The 26,887-nt window shown below is 41.0% G+C and overlaps 2 protein-coding genes across 10 annotated transcripts in view; both read right to left on the bottom strand.

Annotated features, from left to right (window-relative positions):
* CDKAL1 (CDK5 regulatory subunit associated protein 1 like 1) overlaps positions 1–2,142 on the bottom strand; it is a 450,261-nt gene extending 448,119 nt beyond the window's left edge. For 3 of the 6 annotated variants that reach the window (XM_054814402.1, XM_054814407.1, XM_054814403.1), the window contains exons 1-2: positions 1,495–2,142; positions 193–230 (exon numbers count right to left, since the gene is read on the bottom strand). The gene's annotated coding sequence lies outside the window, so the exon portion shown is untranslated. Of the gene's footprint in view, positions 1–192; positions 231–932; positions 1,046–1,494 lie in introns of all 6 variants that reach the window. The other 3 variants (XM_054814405.1, XM_054814404.1, XM_054814406.1) reach the window with 2 other exon arrangements.
* Positions 2,143–5,386: 3,244 nt separating this feature from the next.
* Positions 5,387–26,887, bottom strand: part of E2F3 (E2F transcription factor 3) — a 43,842-nt gene continuing 22,341 nt past the window's right edge. For 2 of the 4 annotated variants that reach the window (XM_054817955.1, XM_054817953.1), the window contains exons 2-7: positions 17,849–17,960; positions 15,384–15,603; positions 14,647–14,805; positions 11,824–11,938; positions 8,414–8,552; positions 5,388–7,721 (exon numbers count right to left, since the gene is read on the bottom strand). In XM_054817955.1, the coding sequence (XP_054673930.1) occupies positions 7,456–7,721; positions 8,414–8,552; positions 11,824–11,938; positions 14,647–14,805; positions 15,384–15,603; positions 17,849–17,960 (1,011 nt within the window). In that variant the 3' untranslated portion in view covers positions 5,388–7,455. Of the gene's footprint in view, positions 7,722–8,413; positions 8,553–11,823; positions 11,939–14,646; positions 14,806–15,383; positions 15,604–17,848; positions 17,961–26,887 lie in introns of all 4 variants that reach the window. The other 2 variants (XM_054817951.1, XM_054817952.1) reach the window with 2 other exon arrangements.

Below are 26,887 nucleotides of genomic sequence, written 5' to 3'. Positions count from 1 at the left end.
TACTACTAACAGTACGTACAAATAGGTAAAGTTATCAAGTCAATACAGGGAAGGAAAAAAAGGTTTTGATTTGTTGTTTTTTCTTGCTTCCAGAAAGCTATTTGATATAATGGAGCAGCTAGCAAAACCAACAAGTTTAGTTTATTTCAGTGGCCCACAAAAGAAAGAATACAGCCAAAATAAAATCCATACCTTATTAAGCAAGGTCTAATTCTTCTTGGATAATAAACCTGGGGAAAAAAAAGGAAAAAGACATGGCATGAACAAGCAGAACTAGCTGACAGAAAATCATGACTTTATGTTATTTTCGAACAAGCATTCATCCTCCCTTTGCAGAAATATGTTTCTTGCTTAGTTTGACCTCACTAAGACTGGATACACATGCTGACTAGCTGACAAGGTGGAACAGTAACCACATTTTCTCTGTCCTTCCCTGAGCAGAGGCACTAATCTTTTCGTCCATAGAGTCTTTTTTTGTCGGTCTGATGTATTTAAGTTCTTTCAGAACTCCTCCAGATTTTTGTTTTAAATTAGTTTAAAATTTTGAATGAAAGAAGGGAAAGAGATTAACAGTAAATTTTAGCTAAAGACATTCACAACTTTTAATCACACAGTAAAGTTCTTTTAGAACAGTTTACTTAATATCTGCACTAGTTCTGTATGTACACATGAAATTTCTTCTTCATAAATAAGTAAATATTTCTGCAGCTACTCTGACAGATTGCCTGAAATAAGAGGCTGTAGCAAAAATTAGAAGTTAACATATTCTTCTTCTACTGTCAAGTTGTACCTGCAGAACATTACATTTCTCTTTAAAAAATGAATGTTAGTAAATAAAAACCAACAGAAGTGTCTTTAATGTCTTGACACAAACAAAACTTCCCTTGCCCCAGTCTGTTTCAGTCACCCCTCCTTGATCTTCTTGCACATACCAAGAGAGTGCTTCTTTCCACAGAGAAAACTTCCATCCAGGTGGAAGAGGACTGCTCTTTCCTCTGTTTACCAACAGGTGTCTCTGGTAAAGCCCAGGGCTTTTATCCTCAGGCTTACACAGAGCAAAAGAAAACTGTAGCGTTAATATAAAACAAGACCGACCCACCGCGTAGCCCGGCTCACCTCAGCGCCCCAGAGCAACCTTGCTCCGTGCCCGCGGGCAAGCGGCAGCCTGGCGCGCAGCCGGGCCGCCACCTGGCCTGGCCTGGAGCGCGGACGCCCCGGAGCCCGGCTAGGCTCGACCCCTCACCGGGCTTCCATCCCGCTGAGGGCACCCGACCCCCGAGCAGCAACCCGGCCGCCAAACCCGGCTCTGGAGGCTCCCGCCAAAGGGGACGCCTCTCTCTCCCGGCTTTAACGTGGAGCCCAGGGGAGGCCCCACAGAGGACGGGAGCGTCGCACGGGCGGGACACGGGCAGAGCCAGGCGGGGAAGGGGATGACTCGGCCATTGCCGCCACAGCCGGGCGGAGGGCACCCCAACAGCAGGCCCCAGCGCTCACCTCCGCCAGGCGCACCACGACTTCAGCTGGGCTCCGCCATCACGGCCACCACACCCCGCCTCAATCCCCGCGCACGCAGCTGCGCCGCGACGGCGGCCGGCAGCAACCAAAAGAGTCCGCCGACCTCTGAGATGCAGTTTCGCGAGAGAGAGTGCGCTTGCGCCGCCCGGTGGGGCGGGGCGGGAGAGCCGAGATGGCACCGCGCCCGCCAGCAGTCGGGGCCTACGCGTCTCACTGCGAGAACGTCGGAGTATTTGACAGCCGGGCCGGTACTCCCGCTCCTTTCGCCGGTAGACTGCCGTACGTGTGGGGAAGAGCAGAGCTGAGGCCTATCGGGAGGTGGGGGCGGTGGCCGCTAGGGCTTCTGACGCGGCCGCTGCTCCGGGCCGCCCCGGCCCTCAGCGGGAAAGGGAGGAGGAGAAACGGGGCGCGGCGTCGCTTCCTCCGCTCTGGGAAAAAATGGAGGGCAGTGGGGCGCGGCCCTGCCTTCATCCCCTGGAAGCTGTAACGGGCCGGGGCGGGGCGGCTGTCGCGCTGCCGGCCGCGGGGCCCGAAGCCATGAGGGAGGTCGTCCCGGGTCGTCTTTTCGGACGGCGGCGGTTGAAAACAGCTGCGGGCTCCCTGCCCTCGCCGCCCTCAGAAGTAAGAGGATGCCCCGTCGGTCCGTCAGCGCCCCTGGGCAGGGTCCCGCCGCTTTGGCCGGAGCGCCGGAGTCGCTTCCTGAGGCTGCGCTCCAGGAGCGCGGCTGTGAGGACGTGGGAGCTGGGATCCGCACGGCGTCGAGTCGCCAGGCGGCGGCTGCTGCTGCTGGTGTTGTACTGGAAACATCAGATATTGTGAGACTGAAGGCGAAGTCATAGAGTTGTTAATGGAATTTCCTCCGTGGCTATGTCGAAGTGCCAGTAACCAGTGCTGGGGCATGTGCTGAGCACCAAGGCATCACGTCCACTGCTCAAGTTTCTTGAGTCGTTGGAGACTCACCTTTATTTTAATTGAAAATTAGATCTAGCAATACATATCCAGTTAAAACAGTTGGATTCTGATGTATCTGATCCAAATGAATGATGAGCTATTTATTCCTGTTATGGCCACAACACATTTATTTTTAATCATTAGTTTTCTCAAAATACAATGCTAGTAGCAACTTTTCCGTTTAGTCTGGGAGACATTGATCAAAATATTTAATATTAGATGGCTAAAGTTTCTGGCATTATTTTCCTCCAATTTAGGGCTAGTAGCAACTTTTCTGATTAATATTTTGGAAGACATTAGTCTGGGTGTTTAGACTTGGATGGCTAAAGCTAGGGCTCTAAGCAGACAGATGGTTAAGTGCATAGTGTCCTTGTTGATCAAAGTCTTATAGAGGGTGAGCATAATATTATTGCTTCGGTTTTAATATACACAGTTAACCTAAAAAGATTATTTATATTTCATCTTTAACATATTTATTTGATTTTGAGATAGCCAGCTTTGGAATATGAAAATCACCATTTCTTGTTATTGCATTTCAAACATTAAGTTACTCTCTTTAAAAAAAGCCTTTGGAATCTTTATTTTATTCTCTAGATAACCATTTATAGCCTCCCTTGAAGTTTAGGGAAAGTGAATGAAAGCTCTGAGTGTATTCCATAATAGGCCTATTGGTCTGTTAGCAGATAAAACTTGGCAACTTCTACCTATGAATATCATTTCCCCTCCTTCTCCTTTTTCTTAAAAACTGGTGCTTATTTTATGTCACACTTATCTGACAATGTTCACAGGCAAAAAAAGGATAACAATGAGAAGAAAGTAACAGGAGAGATTCGAAGAGGAAAATTGGAGCAGAAAGAAACAAGCACTTCATTTAAATCAGTCTTTAAGAACAAATCATTCTAGGCAGGACAGAGCACTATTAATATCACCCTGGCCTCATGATAGAGTCATTGTTACAGCTTAAGATACATTTGCCTTTGTGATTGGTCTTTGTTTAAGCACACAAGTACTTTTCAGAGATACTCTCAGTGAGATGCAGAGTAATATGTAATTCATTATTATGTTTGCAGCATTTTTAGCCCGGAAGAGAACAGAGGAAAGCATTTTAAAATCAGTAGTCACATTAATCTATTTCAGACATTCCCCTTCATAGTACGGTGTAAGTACTCCTTCATATGTCAGTAAGTAATGATATATATACTACCAATCAGTATTTTAACTGCTTCCTGATAAGATTAGCAATTCTCTTCCTTTTCAGTTTCCCGTCTTCAGTTTGCTAAGTATTTCACATGCAGTCCTTGAATTCAACTTCTCTATTCTGGGAGCACTGCACTGCAATACCCCACAGTTATCTTGACTAGCCCAGTGTTACCTCTCTGGTTAAACAAAACTGGGCAGACATCAGTGCTGGTTTATGGTTGACTAAAAGAGCAAAGCACAGCTAGCCTGCAAGACATATCCAAAAATCTCCAGATGGCCAAGACTGACAAAACACTACTTGTTAAGGGGAGGCAGTGAGCTCCAAGAGCAGCTCCCAGGCAGGAATAACCCATGAGTCCCATACCTAGTGACAGAAATAGGCCATGCTGATCAGTTTCAGCATGATCCGGCAGAGTCCTTACTTTGTCCTGCTGCCAAGAATTCGTATCAAGCAGCCCTTGTGCCAGCACAGTCCTATTCAGTCCTAGGATGTAGCCGCAACACGGAAGGCACCCTTTGTGTGCTTTTGAAGCTCACAAATCTGAATTGTTTCATAGCATTTTCCTAATAACAAATAAAGCTGCGCACAGACTGCTTGTAGTGCAGCAGGTAGCAAGGGAAGCAGATGATTCCCTAGTACCTCCCTGCCCCCAGGAAGAAAACTTATCTACACCCACCTGGGAAAACCACTTTTCAAGAGACAGCGGCTGGCAGTACAGAAGTCCCACTGCCAGCCTTCTATAGGCTGGTAATATATACGCTCCAGTTCCTTGAATGTCCAAAGAACAGCTTTAGAATACATCCTTTCCAAGTTGCCTGCATAACTTACTTCCTACTCTTCAGGAGTGGTAGACTTGAAGACACCAGCCTCAGGCTGGGTTACCAGCTTAAGTCATTACAGGTTTTGCAGGAGTAGGTAGTTGGAAAGTATAAAAACTACTAGGAAATTAAAATACAAACCTCAATTTTAGCTCATGGTTAGTAGAAGATAGATCCTTGTATCTTCTTTTAGAGCATCTCAACTAACTTCCTTAGGGAATGGAAACAGCCAGGGAAGTTAGGGCCCAATTTTTACATAACAACCTTATTCTCTGATAACTAACATGCAGTTCTGAGTGGAAAAGTAAGTGGGAAGGCACACAGGAGAAAATGGAAAGTCCTAAAGTTAGATACAAGAAATTAGATTTCTTCCTCTATTCCTGCAATTTCGGAGAATCTGGCTGGTCATTTGTCAGCAACATTCAGTGCCACCCAGAACTGATAGCAACCCATTTTTTTCTGTTAGATATGACACTTTCTTCCTGTCAAGTTTTAGGAGGAAAAAAAGTATGTAAAGAAACTCCCAATCTTAATAAAAACAAAGCATTCTGCTGATCTTTGCTTAGCTGTAGAGTAATACCGAGGCAGATCTCACTTCAGCGAGAAAAACAAAATGCAGAGGTGAATTCTACTTGTTTATGCTTCTGTTAATATCACTTCATTGACTTTGCTATACAGGCTCTTGGTTCACTTAATAAAATAAAAAGAAAATAAACCTATTATCCCAACCTCTGGCTCTCCTACTGTCTCTTTACATGTGTCTTTTATTCTTGTTTCACTCAAAAAAAAAAAAACCCACTGAACTTACTGTTAGCATAATAAAAAAATGGGACTGAAACATATCTAGTGTCAAATGAGTCTGCACACTAATAATGAAAATAGTAACAGCTAGTTCCAAGAAGCAGCATGATAGGCACCAAGAGTAAGAATAATTTAAATAGCTGTATACAAATCTAAACTCTTTAAAAAATCCTTTTTATTGATTCATTACCATACAAAATTTATTCAAATTACATCCATTTGAAGTGGTAAGATCACAGCTAGAGAACAGGTCATCCTTTAATAAATCTATTTACAAAACTCACCATAAAAGCTTTTTTTGTTGGTTTTTTTTTTTTTTTTACAGTATTTTACAGAGGTGTTTTTTTTTAAACTAGCATACAATGCAAAGCTAAATTAGATTAGTATTTTGCCCGCGCACATTGGGACAAGTGTTTAATTTGTACAAAAAAAGATGGTCTGCATTAGTCTTCATTTTCTCTTCCCCTGCAAAAGTGCCCCTTTGTCTCACAGATCTTCATGCTCACACAACTTTTACTTTCCTCTTCCACAAGACGAAAACTTTAAATACTACAATTTTATTTACAGATCCACATCTAAAAAAACTCTTAAAAAATTACAAACCAGCTAGAAAATATTCTGGCAGTGTTTACAAATTAATTCTATTGTACAAAACTGCTAGGTAACTAAAGTGTGAGTTGAGAACATATATCAACTTAAATACAACTGCTGAATGATCTATGCACACATTTGTACATATAAACACACACTTAACACTGTTTAACAGTTCTTTATGTGTTGCCCTTTATACATTTGTTATAGTCCAAAACTCACACAGTCATACAGTTTTCTCATTAGTACTGTGACTTCTTGCCTTTTCGTGTGTGAGCTTTCATAGCAGCAACTCAATGGTACCAGAAAACCTGCATACATAATATTCTACTACAGTACAAATAGTACTAATTTTCTGAGTATGTCAGATAAGCACAACAGTAATGCAAACAAAAGGATTATTTGGGCATCATCTAATCAACATTACATTAATTGAGCCCAGAACATGGCAACATATTTTACACTCAAAAAAAAAATTATTTAAGACTTCTTAGAATTCTTCTCACGTTCAGAAAATAAATATTGGTACTATACTATACTACCAAAGGTCTTCAAAAAATAAATGCAATGCAGTTGATGTGGTACTTACAGTTATGTACTTTGGAAAAAAATTAGTTCCATTTTGCTGGCGAAGAGAATTATAAAAAGCTGTAAGCAGAGGAAGCTAACCCACTGAGATAAATATGATATATTGAACAAACAAAGCTTGGCATAAGTGTTTTCCATAGAGGGAAAAACCCACAGTGCATCTCTAGTAGGCACTTAACACAAAGCCCCACTTAGTACCACAAAAATTTATGTACCAGTTCTAATGCACACTGGGGGCAGTAAAATTGAACTGTGCATCTTCGTTCTAGTTTAAAAAAACAACCAACAAAAACTACTTTCACACACGCACGCACACACAAGCATTTTTAAAAATCTGTGATTACTACGAGAAGTGGCAGAACTTTATACTTTTCAATATTTGCAATATACACTACATGTACAGTGTATTTTTTTTTTATTAAAAGCTTTTAAGGACATAAGTATTTGACCTCATAATGAGACACGTACACAGCTCAAAATGAGCATTATGACAGCAATTTAAACATTCCCACAAGTAGCTGAAGAATCCCATTTCACGCTTTTGCATTACTTCATATTCACGTTTCACTGCAGGTACAATCCATGTTGTGACACTCAAAAGACATGCATTCTCTGCAGAAGGCACGACCTGAAATACTATTATAAAATTGTTATTTAGAACTAAACCAGTTCATTGAGCCCTTCTCCGTAAGCTCACTTGTCACGGTAAGCAGAGACTGGGGGAGTGTGAAGACAACACATTTACAGTCACCTGCTTGCACTTGCTGACTCAAGGCGCTGGAGCTTAGGATCAAGGAGGCCTTGCTGTAAAAGCCTTCACTTGCTGTTTACGGTATTTTAGGGAGTATTTATGTAAAATATCAGCACTGTTTGAGAGCCTAGTTTATTTCATAATGCTATTTTATAGTAAGTAGGGGACAACTCTGAATGATGGCAGGTTTTTTGATTCCGTTAAAAACATGATTCAGATAGGAACGGCATTTAAGAGAATCAGCTGTATATAAATTCATCCACCAGTGAAGGAAGCTTCTCTAAATCATAAGCATCAAAGAGGTCACTGATGCCTTCTTCATCCCCAAGGCTCAGCAAATAATCTTCCTGAAGCAGAGGAGGCAACAAATTCACAAAAGGTCCTTCAAAGTTTGAGGGAATTTGGTCCTCTGTCTGCTGGAGAAGGTTGGCTGGAGAAGCCAATGGAGAGATTGTTGCCATGTTTACTGAGCAGTCACCTTGTCCTGAGTTAGCAGAAGCCACTTCTGTAGGAGGAGGGAAGAAAAAAAAAAAATATGATACATTTAATCTCATTAGAAAGACTAGACACAGATGAAACAGGGTAATCACTGCATAAAGGGCCTTTCATAAAGCATCATTTCAACAAAAAATGGCCTCCATATAATTTCGAGCTTGTTTTTGATATGTTACAAAGAGCTTCTCAAAAATACTCGTTGCTATCACCACTGACTTTTCTACTAAAAAATATTTTACAAGGTTTAAACAACTACTGGGGAAAACAAAATCCAGTGTAGTGAGAGATGCCCATTTTTCAGTGGAATTCATAGTCAAAGTGAAAACTTTCTAATCAACAGATGTCATCAGTGACACTGTATAGCTGCATATAGCAATACACAGAGATTTCTGCCTCGTGTTGAGACAAATCTTTGCTGCTACTGTCCTATTTGAAAATGCAAAAGGAACAAAATTGTTTCTTTCTTTAATATTGCATAAACTTAGATTACATAGTTCCATATTATATACAAATATGAAACTTATTTTAAACAACTGAGGCAGAAGAAAACATATTTCCCACTATGTAAACCAGAAAGACACAGTGGAAAATGGGTAAGTTAGCTTTCCACTTCTTAGAAAAATAAGAGCTGGATATCTGAAGTTCAAAATGAAATCTTGACTGAGAGCATGAAGGAAGGCCATTACAAAGAAATAATTTTACCTTTGGAAATGGTTTTGGAAATATTTCCGTTGTGGTCCTGATTATAGGTTTTCATTGGACTGAGGGCATCATTTTCCTCTGGGCACAGATAAACTTCAATAGGTCCTTGAGTACTAGATAAATGTATCAATGCACTCTGCTAACAAAACAAACGTCAGTACGGTGTTATACCAATGAACATAACAGAATGTTGACAATATGGAGTAAATTCTTACTGGGGTGTGTTTGAATACATTTTTGACTAATCAAAAGAACCTGAAATCCCCCATGCATTTTTTTTTTTTTTTTTTTTTTAAGATGTGAAAGGCTTGGCTGATGTATCTTGTAGACTGGAAGAGAACATAAAAGCTTTTCCCACTGTCTGTAGTGCACAAATCTCAGAAGCCCACCATTTCATGTGCTGTGTTGTAACCAGAGACGTATAAAGGATTGAACTCCTAGCATTTTCTTACAACCATAATAACCTGGAGCGTTCTGATGGAACAGAACTATGGGATACAAGTCACAGGTATTATTATTATTATTATTCATAACAGTATTATTGGATGTATTTGTGTAAAAGTTTCTGCTTTGAAAGAATGCCAAAACATCCTTCTCGCTCACCCAAAAACCTTCAGTACTAATTCACACTGACTCAAATTCCTGGATGTAAGTTCACCTGTTTAACAGGGAAGGTTTTCCAAATAACAAAAAAAGATAAAACATGCCATTTTCTTCACCCAAACTTGTTTATATAAGTCCTTCTGCCCCCTCAAAGCAGCAACTTTAATTTTGATGGTGTTTCTGAATAACAGGAATTCCTATTTTTTCCTCAAGAAATTATCGTTTCTTAACTTTCACACACTGATGCAATACAACGAGATGACATATATAGGCAGATAGAAAAATCTGCAAAGTTGCTTAGTGTTACAATGGAAAATCATAAATGACTCCAGTTAAAAATAAACCTGCTCCAGCTGTATTGCATTAATAGTTTTAAAAAGCATGAATACAGGCATTATATACCTCTTTGCAGACTTCTTTCAAATATATTTTATTGTGCCCTTTGACAAAAAGTTCCTCACATTATTTGTGGTCTGACAGTTATGTAGCATAATAGACAGCATTTAGAAATACAGGTAACAACAACTGAACAGGGATACCCCAGGGCACAGAAAATGGTTTACAGTACCTAGGGCAATGTTATAGATAATAAGAAAGAAGATGGGAAGAACAGGAGTTGGGGAATGGACTGCTGAGTGACTGAGGTATGCAAAAAAAAAAAAAAAAGAGACACTGAAATGTAACTGCAAATGAGAGAAAGAAATAGGACTTCTACTGCCTGAACCTGAAAACTAAATGAATAAGTTGGACATAGGGGATAAGAGAGGTCTAGGCGCTAGTTTTAATGATTGTGTGCATCTCTCTCTACCCATCCAATTTCACTGAATTAAAAATCAAAGCATAATGCCTAGGGGAAAGAAACAGGAAAGCAAGCAACGATAACAGTATATATTTATGGATACCGATAAAGGATATCCCTTCCTCACTGCAGCAAAATGATTTATTCTTCCAAAACCTGCACCTCGGTTCAAAGGGGAAATTAAGGACAAAGGCAGGGGGAAAAAAAAGGATGGAAACGGTAATGGACCTAAGCAAGTGGAGAATAATCTTAGGAAAAGAAGTGACAGGGAATCTGGAGCCAGCTCCTGCTCACCCAGCAGCAGGTGGCCCTGGGGTCCGTGGAACCAGCCCAACAGTGGGGATGAAGGAATAACGTAGAGGAATGAACACAGCATGGAGGTTTCTGGGCTTTAGCCCTATGTCTAATTGCTCCTTGAAAGAAGAAATTAGGTACATTTTTGAATCTCTAAAGCAGTGGCTCGTGCAAATTATTTATGTTTGCCCAACATACTTGGGTCTGTCATAGTAACTGGGAATTGTAAAGCAGCTCACTTTTGCCACCAAGAGGTAAAAATCCCAGGAGCAGCTTGAACCATGTGGTTCATAAACCATGAAAGGAACGAAAAAAAGTAAAGCTACTCTCTGACAATATCTTTAAAGAAAAGCCACCTGAAGCATTTTTCTCCGCAGCTGTGACATCAGGTAAGGGAAAGGAGAAGCAGCTAAGTTACCCTAGCCATCTACCTGAGATAAGGAAAAGAAAGAAGATGAGGACAAAAGAGTGAGCGCCAGACATCTCATATACAAAAGCTGGCACTCGGAGACTGTCATGGTTTAGCCCCAGCTGGCAACTGAGCACCACACAGCCACTTGCTCACTCCTTCCACCCCAGATTGGATGAGGAGGAGAATCGGAAGAAAAAGGTAAAACTTGTGGGTTGGGATAAGGACAGTTTCCTAGGACAGCAAAGGGAGAGGGAAATAACAAAGGAAATACCAATAAAATAATATACAAAGCAGGTGATACACAATGCAATTTGCTCATTGCCCAGAACCCGATGTCCAGCCCATCCCCAAGCAGCGATCCTTCCTCCCCAGCTAGCGCCCCCTCATATATGGAGCATGACATCATATGGTATGGAATATCCCTTTGGCTAGTTTGGGTCAGCTGTCCTGGTCGTGTCCCCTCCCAGCTTCTTGTGAAAATTGACCGTATCCCAGCCATAAACCAGGAAAGAGAGAAAGACTGTGGCTTGAGTAGCAAGGGGCAACAGAAGAGGGACACAGATAAACACCGCTTCAGAAATAAAAGTACTTATAAGAAAATAGGAAAGGAAATCCCCATCCCTTACAGACTTCACAATAGCAAAACAAAAGCGCACTGGCAGAATGTACAAAGTTTTACGCAGATGTGTAAAATCAGCGTCAATGAAGCAAAGGTGATGATGGAAGAAGGAAGGGCAAGAATGGATTCTAAGAGTAAAACACAAGTTTCTATAATAACTTTAACACTTCAGAAAAGAAAATCCTACATGAAAACATATGTCTCAATAAATAAGGATATCAGTAATATGAGTCATCAAGATGCTTAAGGCATTGAGTTATCCATGAACTTTATAACTAAAATTATATAAATCTAAAAAAAAAAAAAAAAAGAAGAGAGCTGAATCTCTTGGGAGAATGATTTTACATGGTTACAAACAGGAAATTTCAACTGCAAAGGAAGAGCTCTTCTTTACATCAAGTATGGCAAAAGAAAATAATCTATAAGTAGGGTGGATTACTCTGAAGGAAAGCTGGAATTGAGAGAAAAGGAACAAATAACGATTGCTTTGTGTAAAATTATTTTTAAAGATTCCCCTTTTTCAAAAAAACACATCCAAAGTTTGTAAGACTGATGAACATAGGACTGTATGCCAATATAATCCACCTTGGGCATCAGTTACCACAGTAAGACTCACAACACATTTGCTCCATCTATAGAAGAAAAGATATATAACCTGACAGGAAAAGCCAGGTTCTCCTTACCTCTACTGGGTCAGGCACTTCAAGTCTTGTTTCTGGAGGAGCTTTCACAACTATAACAGTTTGGTCTTTAAGGCCACTAATTTTTCGAATATCTTGATACGTCACATAAGCTAATGTAATCACTGTTAAGGAATTTTCCAACCCAGGTTATGATATATTCAGACTATTAGAAGAGGCAGAATTCTTTAAATTATTTTTCCATTTTCTCATGGCTACATAGCTCTTAGCCCAAAGTTTTACATTCTCTACACTGGTGGTGATTGCAGCGAAACTGTGTGAGAATTTCCCTTTGATCTAACTGCTGGGGTTACTACCAAGTGACAATAGGGATTCTCCATGCTGAGTCCTTCTATCTCTTCTTCTTCACACACGTAAAATTACTTAAGCTAAAGCTCAACAGTTCACAATTTTTTTTTTTTGCTTTGCAGACTGCGCAAAGCAAAATTTTTTTACACACTTGCTATCAAAATGCAGAGAACTGGAAATCATAGGAAAAATGTAAAGGAATTTACAGATGCATGTTATAGATGCGCATAGACAATATATTATTGAAGTCATCAATAAAATAATTTCAATTTTCATTTGAGGGTGTTTTTTTCTAAACATATATTCATATATTTATTTATTCATTCATATTATATGAAAATATTTCAAAAAACTGCTTAAAGAACTACTTTAAATGACTTGACTATGCAGAAAGTTGATTTCTGCATAAGCACTGAATGAACATGAATATTTTGCTGTTCAACATGAATTTCTCGAAATCCACATGAATGTTTTGGTGGGTTACTGCACAGTGGTGCCTCACTTACTGACCTGTGCAACCAAGTTCACAGAGCTTTTGGTCGCAAACTATGAAATGCCTGCGATCACACGCAGGCACTTCCAGCTCTTTAGTTTGATCACCCATGAGGTATCTAGCATTGTATTTATGCCATAGAAAAAAGAGCCTAATTTATTATTATACTTTTGGGGGATGTAAATGTGAACAATTTTGGTAAGTATCTACCGTTACCGTACAGTAAGACAAACTGCCCCAGCTCAAAACACCAATACATCTCACGTCTGACTTGGACCAAATGCAAAGTAACAGGTCAGAGGGCAAAACAACAGGTCAGCTTTCAGGCAAATGGCTTTTATCAGGGCTTCTACCGCTCCTTTAGTAAGGTTTAGTAAGCTTTGCAAAAGCAGAGTACAAATTATACCAACAGTGGCTGTCACTATATGAACAAAGCAAAGGACTGTTGTTTTATTTGAAAACACACAATCTTCATTGCTGTAGTTAAAAGCTCCCCACGCTAATGCTGGGCATATCCCAAAACATTCAAGGTAGCAATCAGTTACTGTCTGATTCTATTGATAAGGCAGACGAGGAAGCACACAGCTGGGGCACAAACAATGTTTTGGCACTACCTTATCATAAGGGAAAAAAAAAAAAAAACATTTTCGATAGCAGAAACTCTGCCTTCAGAGATTAAGCAAAGGAAGAGGCTTCTCAGCTCCGTGAGCATTCACCAGGTCACCTCATGTCAGACTTCAGCGAGGTGAGCGAAAGACTATGCTGGGGTGCGCTCAGATTCCCCACACACTTCCACATTCCTTCCTCAGTAATCATGAGGATTATCACTAAACTTAGAGTCACAGAAGGATTTGGGGAACACACTCTCCTGAAGCCAAAAACATGAGGCCAAGACACTGCTAATGTTGATCCCTCCTCGCCCATTCCCAAGGGAGCCAGCAACTGCAGGGCAGAGATCTCTACCACAGCAAACAACACTAGAAAAACACAGAATTGTAATGCTCAGTTTTGCTTTGCTTAAGTCTCTTCATGGATCAAGGCAGCGCTGACCCTACTTCCCTATGCCACTCGGTGGTCTTGCTTTCATACGTGTTTTGAGACGCAAGCACAATCAAAAGACAATATTTACACAGTTCACATTACTTTTTACTGACACTCCCTTGGTTATTTCCTATCCTTCAAAACAGAGAATAAGTCTACTTTATTAGATGCTCTTTAAGAACCACTGACTATTTAAAGTAATAAAAGTTTTCACATCAGCATTTAATAAAATGCTCTCTGATGTTGCTAATAGGTGGGAAATCCAGTGAAAACGAGAACTGGTTACTTATAAGGGGTATTAACAGCCATATGAACCTTATGCAATTGAGCATTGATAAGTAGACATTTTGAGAGCTCATAAAACCTTTACTATGATATTCTATTATAGATTCTCTAACCAGAGGAAGCTAAAAATTTGTTGCAAGTGTCAGACTAAACTGACTCCCAACTTTATTTTCCTCTCTAATTTATATACACATCAGTTTAATGTAAAAAAAAAAAAAATTGAGTAATGAGTACACACACACAAGTCTTTGTTACCGCAGGAAAGACTTTGTGTGCCCTTATAATTTCTGCATACACAAAACCGGGGTTTGCTCTGGGTTCAAGTGAATTGAAAAAGCACAGGGTTTTGGATGTTGTCACTCATTAATCAGCTAAATTCTTGGTTCTAGTCTATGTGAACGTGGATGTTAATGGGCTCCTTCATACACCACCTTTCTCTTTTTTTTTTTTTTTTTGGGGGGGGTGGGGGGGGGGGGGGGTGTCCGGGAACAAGGCAGGGACAGGACGGGACACATATTCCAGAAGCATTATAGGTGCAAGTGGCTTAAGTAACTTTTATATAGAACTACATTAAAACCCATTATCTAACTTCTGGAAATTTCTGATGTTTCATATCTCATCACTTAGAGGAATTCTCTTTGTATTACAAAGCACAGCGAGAAGACTGACTACCTTTGAGGTTTTAGCAAAAAGGATATCTCTGATTCTCCGAGTCCTCTGTTAGCAGCTTGAGGTCCAGGGTGCAGCTTTGGATTAGCTCATCCAGTTTCTTCTCTTCCTGAGCCAGTTCGGTCACCTCCTTCGTGAGGCCTTGACGCTGCGCCAGCATGCCACCGTCCTCTGACAAACTGCAGCCCCTACGGATACAGAGGGGGAAGAGGCCCTTTCAGCATTTGCAAAACTTGACCCTGTGCTATGGAGAAGGGGAGAGGCAGGTTTTTACAGTGCAGGTCAAGTCCTTAGCTTCTTCTCCCTAAACCTGCCCATCGCGAGTCAACATAAACTACGCCTTCCGGGAAAAGTATCTTTTTATTGTGACAACACATTTTGGAACTACTACCAAGATGGAAAAGTCGAACATTTCTAAGCTCTTCCAAAATCTTGTTTCTAACTCCCCTCTCCTCTAACCACACCCTGAAAAAGACTGAGGAAGGCAGTAGGTAGAGATGTGTACCTAAAAACTTAGTCCACTTGCACAAGCAAATGAGTTAATCCAGTATTCAGACAAAATGCTGGTTTCTGATTTCCCTGACAAATGCTATTTATACACTGAAAACCTGTCTTAACAGAAAAAGAAAGCTTTATCCCGATAGAAGGCATTTTGGATGATTGCTTGGAGCAAAGTGTTAGAATGGAAGGTGGGAGAAGAAAAACACTGCTGCTTTGTGACAGTGAAATCAGCCAGCAGGAATGGAAAAGGATAATGAATACTCACATCCACTGAATGTTGTTTTTGGATTTTTTCTTAATGAGATGGATGCCTTCCAGTACATTGGTGATATCGTAAATCCTCCTTTTTTGCACCTTGAGGACCTCTGCCGCTCTGTTCAAATCTAAGACCCCATCAGGAGATTGGCTCAGCAACTGAATGAACTTCTTTGTAAGAAGGCCAAGTGATGTATCATACCGAGTCTTTTCTGAAGGAGATTTTGGAGCTTGGAAGAAGAGGAAAAAAACCCATAAAACAAACAGATAAATCAGATTTCTCATTTGGGTTCAGAAAGCTACATCCAGAAATGAGAGGATATGTATTACAGGTATTTCTTTCATTTTTACTAAAGAAATCTCTCAAACCTCTGCATTAAGACACAACTCATCACTGGGTATTTATTTGTATTTCAAGATGTACTTTTCCAAAAGTCACAGGTACATGAGCAAATACATACACTTTTTTTAAAAATGCAAATATTTCCATTAGTCTGATGGATACATATAGCGATATTCTACTTAGGCTTTCACTATGTGAATTCTTAATAGTATTTTTAGTATCTATTTATCCTGGCAGCAATACCAAAAATTCCCCTATGACTCTCCTTCATCAGGCTGATAGCCAGCTTTCATCAGGGTTTGATTTTCCCCTCTTGTAAGATAAGTGTTTCACATGCAATTAAGCAGGACTTAGGTGTACTTCAGTGGGTGAACACAATGACAGATTCCATCAGCGCCAGACTCCATGGCTTACAAAAAAACTCGTGAATTAGAGGAGATTGACGCAAGATACAATTTATAATCATTTCTCCATAACCAAACAATGCTCAAACTGGGCAAGAGTATCCACTACTTTTAAATTAGAAGTCGGGAAACAGCTTGGCTCTTATTAGACAACTCACTGTTTTCACACACAAATGTAGCATCTATATACTTAACAGATGAGCTTTTAAGAGTTTAAACACATAGATCAGAATAATTTCTAATTCTAAATGTTCAAGGCCTTTGTGTCAAGGGAAATGAGCCAGCCATTATTAGAAGTCTGCTGTGCTGGTACATCTCAAACCTTTCATTTGCTCCAAGTATTATGCAGGATGGATCTTAGGCTGACCTGATGGTCATTTTCATCTTTTCAAGGTTCAGGTCCCACACTTAAATGCAGAAGTCAGTCAAAACTGAAATCCTACCTGAAAGCAAACCTTTAGATTACCCTGAAATATTTTGAAGGATATGATGGCTTTTCAATGAAAACCAATTAATTGCCTGTTTGCAAAGAGAACCTGCTGTATCTCATTCTTTCGTGGATTCAGGGCTTGTCTGTGCTGGGAGATGGAGGAAAATTCATATCAATTAGGTGTCCTTGTGAATTTAGAGCAGGGTGGGTTTTGTTTGTTTGTTTTAATTTGGGGTTTGGAAAAGAATAAGAAGATCAGAGTGAGAAGGGCAAGAGGCTGCTTGACCCCCACCTAAAATGGGGGGGTCATGCAGCAAGGAAGTTCTCTGTACAGCCTTATCAACACTGCAGCAGCATCCTATGCTCCGAATGGTAGTGAACTTCTCTTAGAATGCACTTCAACTTCAAATGAACTTCATTTAGCTTAATGAAGTTTAGTTTATTTAAAACAACTGTCATTTAATTTGTCCACTTTAAGTTTGTATCTTCAGCTAATTTCACTCTTCCCATCTGCCTCGATAGAAACAAGTCTTAGAATGGTGAAGAAAGACAAGTACCCTTGCACATCTCTTGCTCTCCCATCACTACCACTGCTGCCCCAATCCTCCCTTTTCTCAATTCCCCTCCCTCTGCGAGCTGAAATCCCCCCTGCTGAAATCCCTCAAATAAGATGGCAAGGCTACACCCCCATCTCCTGTTGCAAGAAACCTACTGCCCAAGGCCATGCAGACGTGCAAATATTAATACTTGCAGCCACTAAGCAGTGGCAGTAATAATCTAATCATATTGCAGGGAGAGAAGGCAGCTCAGACCCCACAAAAAGCATTAAGCGTGCAATGCTGCTGGGGCACAGCTACCACTCTTTGCAAATCCCCGCCTGGGGGAAGAAGCCCTGACAATCAGGTGCTGTAACTTCAGCGAGGAAGGAGGAGGCTGGCCCAATTAGCCTTGCCTAATAACTGTGCATTTGATCGTGTCATAGTATCTTGATTCCTCAGCATCTACCTCTCCTAAGCATCCCCAACTTCAGGTCCTTGGCTGAAGAGGAGGTCAGACCAAGCAGCCTGGAGCCTCTGCGGCCTCTCAGCAGCTCTGCACCGACCGACAGACGCACGCTGCAAACACCGTGTGCACTGCCTGGCTGTGGGGTTCAGCATGTTGCACGCACATCCAGGTGAGGACAGTAATAAACACGCTTTTTTAGCTAGGTAATGCAGCCTGTTGTACTGGTTTACTCTGATCTCAAGCTAGTAAAATAAAAAACTCCATGCCATACAGCACGTTACAAATTCCCTTACTTTTTGGACTATCTGGACTTCTTGTCGCAGCTCTTCCTTTCCCCTTTGGAGTCTTTAGTCCTTCAGCAAGATACTGGTGGCCACTTTCTCCTAGCTCCAGCCTTCGTTTCGCCTGTCAAAAAAAAAAAAAAAGTAACTTTTTTTTTTAATCGATGGTTTGTTAAAGAAGTGTATTTCACTTTATTAAACACAATATTGGGGTTACAGGAAAGGCAGACAGCAGTGAGTTTTTGACAGCAAGGTTCTGTATCAGTACAGGTTCATACCCCATATTCATCACAAGAGAATCTGAATATTTATGAGAATCCAAAGGTGGACTTCAATGTTTCACTCTCAAAGGCTAGGTTGATGATTTTGTTTGGAAAATTCAGCAATTCTTTTAATTTGAAAAGCTGACAGTAGTATGACCTGCTTCAGTCTAGTCTGGACCTTTTTTAAATACATATGAAAGGTTTCTATCTCCACTTGAGTTGAGAACGTTTCAGTTAAGAAAACCAAAGACAAACGCTCAAGCACACAGGTATGCACCCACAAAGCTACATTTCTTCTGAAAATATAACTTATATGGATATAAGTTATATTATAACGATATAAGTTTGTGCACAGGTAGTATTAGTGCAATTTTTCCTTCCCCATTTGAAAGGATGGCTTTGAGAGGACCAGTAACATTCACTACTATAAGCTTTCCATCAATGAAATACAACACATGACATCAAGACCAGCATTGGAAAACTGTTCTCTGCTTGTTGACAATTTTTGTCCTCACTGAAAGCACAACCACTACATTTATTTCACATTATCTAGCATATTTGCATTAAAGCTGCCTATATAAAAGCAAGGTGGAGCAAAAGTAGTATCAGAAAGATGATGCCTGAAAACCAGCTGTATGTTGCATTCAGCTCAAAGGAAAGCTGTGTACATCTCGAATAATAAAAATAACGAATGAAACTGTTAAACTATGCAAGACACAGACAAACTGCAATGAAAACCACCACCAATATGAATTTTGTTCCTAGACAGAAACACAATCTACTATCTTTGGAAACCATTCTATACCCTGCCATGCTACTCAGGTTACTGAAATTAAATCTGGGGATACTTGTTATCCTAACAATAGAAAGAACATTAGCTGGGAAGACACAGGAGAAAGAAGTTTTACATCTAATGAAGTTTAGCAAAATAACTGTTTCCAAAGAACCATGTTTATTCAATTAGGTAGAATAATTCCGAGCATTTTACTTGCTTACTCTTTAGACTTGCTAAAGGATTGGATCATATTCTGCTCCTCGGTTAACCAAGATAAAATAATACATTCTTCTATGGACAGATATCAGTTGTAGATATTTCTGCATTGTGGATTTAGCTTATGTGTTTTACTTCAGGCCTGTGACCAACAGAAGGCTCTAAATAAAATCATTTATATGCATTTATTTATGGATAGCTAACTAACATCTTTGTACTGGACTCTATTTGCAAACCTCAAACTTATTAAAAGGCAAGTTAAAGCACATGCAACTCGTATAAACCCACAGTGTAACAGCGAGTGCAGAGTGCTCAAGCCACTCTTCTCTATATTTTGTGCGAAGGGGCAAGGCACTAATTCATCGGTGTCAGAGCAAAACTGAACTAACTGCATCCTTCTAAGCAATGCAGGCACCGGGCTCCCAGCAGCCCATCAGTGGCAGCTTCTAACGGCGTGAAACACCTCTGCTCCTCTCCCTGAGACATCAGCTCTGTAATCCAGGGACACAGATTTTAAAAGGTCAACTGTTAACAAAAGCATCCAGCTAATATGTTTAGCCAACGTAATTGGATTAAATTAAGATTACGGCTATTCCAGAGGGAGAAATACGTTTCACACTTGTTTTAAGTAAGTGTTTTTCCACCCTGAGAACTATAAGAGAAAAGGAAGGAGGGGTGAAAAGGGAACAATTCAGGGCGTGGGAAGACTAGGCCAAAGGGATACAATTAAAGATAAAAGAGAATCTCAAAACCAGGTGTGAGAAGGAGGGGAAATGCTAAAGACTTAAAATCCAGAGATTTGCAGCAGCGCCCTCCATCAGAAGAGAAACTCCCGTTTGGACTACACATCAAAACTTTTTGTCTCAACTTGTTTGCAAGACACAAACAACAGTATTTTGCCCCTACTTTTGTGGTTAAACACAACTTTCTCCTGTGAACTAACCAGGTTTGGTAACAAGAGAACCTAAACAGCATCCTTTGGCTGCTGTTACAAACAACACGCTCTTGTTGGGCTCACCAATGTACCGTACCTACGGGCAGTGCAGGACTATTGACTGCCTTCTGGAAAAATACCAAACGGCAGAGATAGCACTACAAGATAGTTATTTTGTCAGGCACGAAGCATGCAGAAAACCCAAGAGAGATGTACAGAGCAAAATATTTTAGAAGAGTTTAAATGAGCTTGGTGAAGCTCCCGAGTGGCAATTTTAGCAAACCCTGGGGAATGTTTAATTTCTGGCCAGATGTTACACATCACTCAGCAAGTGCTTTCTTCCTCTTCCTGTTTTACAAAGTTCATAACAAGATGCAGGATTGAAGTGGTATATTCTCTCAATTTCTTCTTCCCTGACTTGCAGACCAAAGACTTTCTAGTGCTTTTTTCTTTGCACTAGAGATCCTGGCTGACTCACAGCATCTCTCTCCCATCTCCAAAATTATTCATAGTGTGTTCTGATATCAGACTTCCCTTGACTGTATTCAGCAATCAGCAGACTCAGTAACCCTTCAAAAAAAAAATAATCTTGATTTGCATAACTTATTTCTGTTACAGCACTATATTCATTATTTGCAGTATTTGTACAAGTTTTTGTACAAATTTTGTATTGTTTTTATTTGCATTGTTTGATCATCACAGCACGCAGAATCTTCTGACACAGTATGTGGGACCCGCTAAGTAGCAGCAAGCCAAAGGACGCCAGCACAAAGCATCCCAACGACAGGGAAAGATATGAAGCGGAGGGACTAAGAACTTCTCAGCCCCATGAAACTTGAGTGCAATAAATGGAAGTCAGATTCCTCAGGGGGATCACGAAAGGATCCTAAAGCACATGGGGCAATGAGACAGGTAAACCCACAAATTGATACATCCAGCAAGAGACATAAAAGTAACAGGAAAGCATCCTATTGATCTGAACCAGATACCTACCTTACCCCTTGGTGGAGACCTAAAATGTTTGGCATCAACTTTGACTCTATTTTCTCTTTCAATGCTACAAGCAACTGCCAATATAGATACAAGTATGGGTCCACTGTTCAGTGCAGATGACTAAAAACAGGTGACAGTTCAACTCCTAAGTAGTTATGCCCCTTTAGCTTTAGTTTAGAAACCCAGACAGCTACCACAATTAACATCAGAGGCAAACTCACAAGAATGTCTTCATAAGAACACTTCTGTCTATAGGAAAATAGCTTAAAATGTACTAGGATAAGCTAAGTATTTTCAAGTAGGCAGGCCCTGATGAAATTGACTTTACAATACTCAGTCTCAGGGACTTTTAAGAGGCTGGAGGCAGGTATGCTTACAGAAGACTAGAAAAATAACAAATGTAATTTATCATGAATTGAAAAAAGGGGTGGAAAAGGTGCAATCAGGAAATTATAGCCCATCCCTCTTAATGGGCTGTTTTGACCTCACAGCTACCTGGGTCTAACAGGTTGCTGCCGCCACCTCTTCTCCTGCATCCCCCCCTCCATCCCTGAGCTACCCCTGCTCCCCTGGTGCAGGCAGCACCTGACTGATGGGTCCTCATCAGACCCCGCAGGGAGCCTGCCTCAGGGGGTCACAACCAGCAGAAACCCAACCCTCCTCCAAAACAGGAACCAGGAGCTTTCTGCCGGGTTAGCCCTTGCCGGCTGATTTGTCCCCACTGAGGGCTGCTGAGCAGGAGCAGTGGGACATCCTCCACCCCCCTTGGGGCATCAGCTTGGCATTCCAGTGGCTTCACTTTGGCATCACACAGCAATCAACTTTGGTTCTTGGGGAAAGAAACTGGCACCAATTAAAAAAGAAAAAAAAAAAAAATAAGAGTGTTACCTTGTAACAGCATGACAGATAGCAAAGTGCTAAGCATTAGGTAACAGCCATCACAGGGTTTTGTCAAGATAGCAAAGAGGGAAGTGCCCTGGTGGAGAACAGCCAGCATCAGTTTTTTAAGACTGCACCGTGTAACCAAAGCCTCATTTTCTATGAGGCTTATATTTCTAAGTTTGAGGGAAGAAGCAGTAAAACGTCCTCTAATTCTTTCCAATGATAAAACCATGGAGCCTAACTTTGCCAAACTATGCGCATTTGAAATTTTTCTTGCTAGATGTCTCCCTCAGCTTCATTACTGGACGCAAGACAGTTGCACTGTTTGCAAGAGACAAACCTAAGAAAAATTACATTACCTGTGCTATCCTCTGAAAACCCTTTGTCTGAAATATTGCTGCACCTATTATGCTTTAGCAGGCACGTAAAATTTGACAGAAGGATGATCTGAGTCAGGCATGTGCCTTTCTATTCCCTCAAAATCCCAAATTTAAAACCACTTGGAAAAGCACAGCTGGTACATTTTCAATATAAACATTAACAGCCAAATTCCATTTCAGACTGCAAGCGCCACAGCTCTTGGGCCTGCCCAGGCTATGCACATGCCATCTCCCGGGAGGTCCTCTCCGGGGTGAGACACATCTAAGTCCCCTGCACCCCTAGCAGGCATTCAGGCTACACTAGAGCAGCAGCAGTCTGATTTAAATACAAAGGGACCAAAGCTGATTTCAGAAGGAGAGTGAAAGTAACCCGTGACAAAGTCTGCCAAGATGGGGACAGAAGATAAAAGAACTTATTTAAAAAAATGGGATGAGGAGCTAGAAAGGAACTCCAGTTTTAGGTTGACAGGGCAGAGAAAATAGGAAGACTGGAAATGACCAAGCAAGAAGTAAATTGTGTGTATTAAGTGATAGCTGACGATGAGTCAAGAAGTAAGCCAGAGAAATGTGTCTTTGCACTCAGCTGTGTCTTCGTCAGTGTGTCAGAGTGAGAACTAAGTTGGGCAAGTTAAGCGAGGGCAGATGACTAAGCCTGGCATAGTCTCTAGAAGATATTACAATTGCTAGGGACAGATAAAATGGCAGCTTTTCTGTATGTTGCCACAATGCTGATATTACTGGGGAGGGGATGCAAGCCCATCCAGAGAGCACAGATAAATTTTGACCACAGGGAGGAAGCTGTACCACAGATGCTTTAACAATCCCCACACACTTTCTATAGGCTTTCCTCCATGTTCCCAAACTTAAGCAGTCACTTAAAAATACCATTTAAAAGCCGAGGTTCTGAGGCATGAACTCTGGAAAGCTGTTCCAGAGGTCAGGCACTGCAGAGAATAAAGCAAACACTGTACATGAAAGGGTAAATTAAGCTGGAGCTTGATGAGGGAGGAATACAAGAGAAGCAGCAAAGAAAAAAGAGACACCTTGGGGTGAGTGCATGGAAATATTCATATGCTAGGGAAATTTCTCCACTGAACAAGGCGATACAGGCTGTGCCTTTTGAACATGCTCATATGAACAAACTTCGGTATGTGGAGAGCCCCAAGTGCCTGCCAGAGGGCTGTACCCAGCTGAGGACATGGCAAACACTACGGCTCACACCAGGAGAGATGGAAAAAATGGGGAGAGGTGCAGAAAGGAAAGCAGAGGAGCTCCCAGCAGGGAAGGGCTGAGCTCTGCAGGTCAGCTCACAAGCGAGGAAACACTTGAGGTCAGCAAAAAGATGCAAGAGGACCGTCAGAGTTGCTGCCTTCAGACTCCTAGTGACAACTTCTCATTTTGTACCTATTTCTGCTGAGCAATGCGGAGATAAATGTGCAGTCCAACCTCCTGGAAGGGAGAGAGTTTTCCATGAAGAAATATTTACTCCAGCGGTCTATGCAGATACCAGTAATTTGTACCATACTACCGTTGGTTTCAGTAGTTAATTCTGACAGCATAAAACCATAAAAAGAGGGTTTAAGAAAAGAATAGGAAGATAAAAACATAGCTGGGAATTAAACTACTTCCATGTAAAAGACAATAAACTAAGTATGTTCTTTAAAGGGGAAGTTTCTAAAAGTCTTTTCAACTCTTCCCAAAAATATTACTTCTCTGTCAAAAGTATGCATTCCTCTACTACCCTACACAGAGGAACAAAACCAGGAATGGCACTTTAATGAAAGCATAACCTCAAAATTAAATTTTACACATAGCCCATTCATTAGACTGAGGTAAAAGGATATAAAAAGATACACAAAAATAGTGCCTTGAAAACTGAATAAATTGTAAAACCAACAAAAAGAACATTTGTCTGAAATATTGCTACTTACTAGTCAGGATTATTGAATGACAAGCAGCTGGTATTTAAAGTAACTTTTAAAGAAGCATTTTAAAGCAAGTGAAAACACAGCTTACAAAAATTGTCCTGATCAACCTACTCCAACACGAAACCCTCAAATTTTCTTCTCAGAAAATAGCAACTGTAGTAAAAAGGGGATAAAAAAAATCCTTTCCACTATACCAATTTGTGTTTCCTAAACTATCACCTTGTTTTTCCGCTTATGAGGTATGAGCTTATTATAATTTTGACTGAGGGGAATTCTTCTCTAATTCCTATATTGAAATTATTAATTCAGCTACAGACAAATCATTTGTTTTTAATATCGATGAATATCAAAAGACAATCTCCTTTGTACGTCTTGATGGGGTTTATAATTCAATAAGAGGCACCTCACATAACTGTCAAATTAAATGACATTCTGATCATCTCCAGCCCATCTTCATTAGGCATTTGACCCTGAGAGCTGAGGGCTGATAGTGTTACTCTGGTGAAGTTTCTTTCAAGGCCTAATTAAACTATTGTATTTCCATCGATTTTCAATTTTCACAATTCCCTCAGAAGTATCAGGAGTGTCAAGGAAGCCATGAACTGTAAGCACTTAAATATCAAACCGTAAGACTTATATTTAGCTCAAAAAAGTTAAAATGTGGGTGGCCAAGTTTCAGCAGCAGATTCTCGTCTGAAAGTAGGACCTAAAGCCAGAGGAACCTAGCGATGGCTTTCCCTTCTCAGGTTGAATATGCAGAAAGCAGCAATGCAAGGGTCACGAGTGCCTCCCGTCGTTACTGCAGAACGTCACCCAGTGGCATTTTTAACACCGACTGAAAGGAATACATTAGCTTTCAGATATGCTCGCTCCCACAGTAGCAGCACTGCGCATCGGTGCCCTGCGCCTCACCCCTGGGTGGCAGTTCACACTTGTCTCATCTCAGTCCTGTCTGAACAAAAGAACATTTTCAACCACTTTAAATGAAACGCAATGACCTGAACCAAACCAAGAAAGTAGCGAAACATAGCAATGAAAAATGGTGGTTTCTTCCTAGACCTATGGCAGGTCATTTTTACTGAAGGAGGATTATAACCTCAAGGTACTAATTCCCTTTGATTTTCATCCTGATATCTCATGGAGAACTGACTTGCCAGAAGGTCAGAGCATTTCAGAGTCACCACCACTAACATAACTTGGACACTGAGGTAAGCAGACAACCCATTTGGTGTTACTCCATTTTCTGCTCATCGGTCTACTCGGATGCTGTGGGACGAGCCTACACCCCATGTCTGGCTTGCACTCAGTACAGCAGCCACTGCTAAAATGTGCAGCTTATCTTGTTCTCCTGCACTGGTGCAGTACTTCATATTTTCTTCACACTAGAAGGGGAAGGACATTACAACAGCTGTGCAAGAAATAAACCAAAGCATAAGCCACGTTTCAGGCCTCAAACCAACAGAATTACACCTATGCTGCATAGGAAATGAATCATCTGAGATCTTTCTATTGCAATTTTTTCCACCAAATATGAAACAATTACTTACTGGAAGCAATGGCTTTGCACTGTACTAAGCTTGAAGGCTCCAGTTACCACTTCATGTTGAAATATGACAAGTTATTTTCAGGAAACTGCACCCAGTTTTCATCTCAACTGCTTAACTGCCCAAGGTGAAGAGCACATGCGTGTGAGCAATCCTGAAAATGGCTCCATGCAACAGCTACTCCCTCATCTGAGCTGCAGCTGCCTGGCTGAGGTGGAAGCTCTGGAAACAAAACTTCCAGAAAATGTACTGACAAATAGCCAAGACTCATACGAACAGACCAACCAGCATCAGGGGTAGAATCCTGACTGCAGGTTTTGGGGGTGGGTGGGTACAGCAGGACAGTTTCCCCTCGCATCTCCCGGGAAGCACAGATAGTCCTTGGCCACCGGTAGGCTTTAGCACCAGCCTGGTCCTACAAACTGATGTCAAAGCTACCAGCCATTCGCCTACCCCGTTCCCAAAGATACCACTTTAGCAATGCTGCTGCCTCCAGAGCAAAGCTCAGGGGTTTTCAGTTGCAGTTCACATCAGTAATTTCTCACCACAGACATCCTTTGAAGAAAACAAGACTGTCATAAAACAGGCCTGACACTGAACTTTTAAACTGATGGCAAGCAGGTTGGGAGGCAGGACATGACAACAGACCGGCTGCATAAGACTTCTTGGTGTAATTTCTTTGTCTTGCATCTATAAGTAACAATTACACCGACACAGGTCCACTTCTAACATTCCCCATCGAGATCAAAGCAAGCCAAATAAGAAAGCGATAGTTTAAATTCACACGGTGTGTGGAGAGGGTACCACCTCTTCTTCTGGCTGCAGAGCTCCTTGCAGTATTTCAGCCCTTTGGAGCACTTTCAGCCTTCTGACTGATGATGCTAAAACTAAACTGGACCAAGGGAAATCAATCTTCCGTATTATTTTAAGGTTGGTCCCAAAGAAAAAGCATCACAGAGCAGCCAGTCTCAAAATATATCCTAGAGATTATTTTGTCTTTTGTATTTAAGGACTATTTTTAAAAGTACTCTTTTAAAAGTCATTAACTTCAACATGAGATTGTGATTGGATTAGTTCCACTGAGTGGCTTCCACTCTACATGTAGAAATCAGCACAGCTACTTAAAAAAGAAAAAC

The sequence above is a fragment of the Grus americana genome, chromosome 2, assembly GCF_028858705.1.
Source record: "Grus americana isolate bGruAme1 chromosome 2, bGruAme1.mat, whole genome shotgun sequence".
Classification (NCBI taxonomy): Eukaryota; Metazoa; Chordata; class Aves; order Gruiformes; family Gruidae; genus Grus; species Grus americana.
Note: the sequence above shows the minus strand (reverse complement) of the source record. Positions and strands in the feature narration are given on the sequence as shown.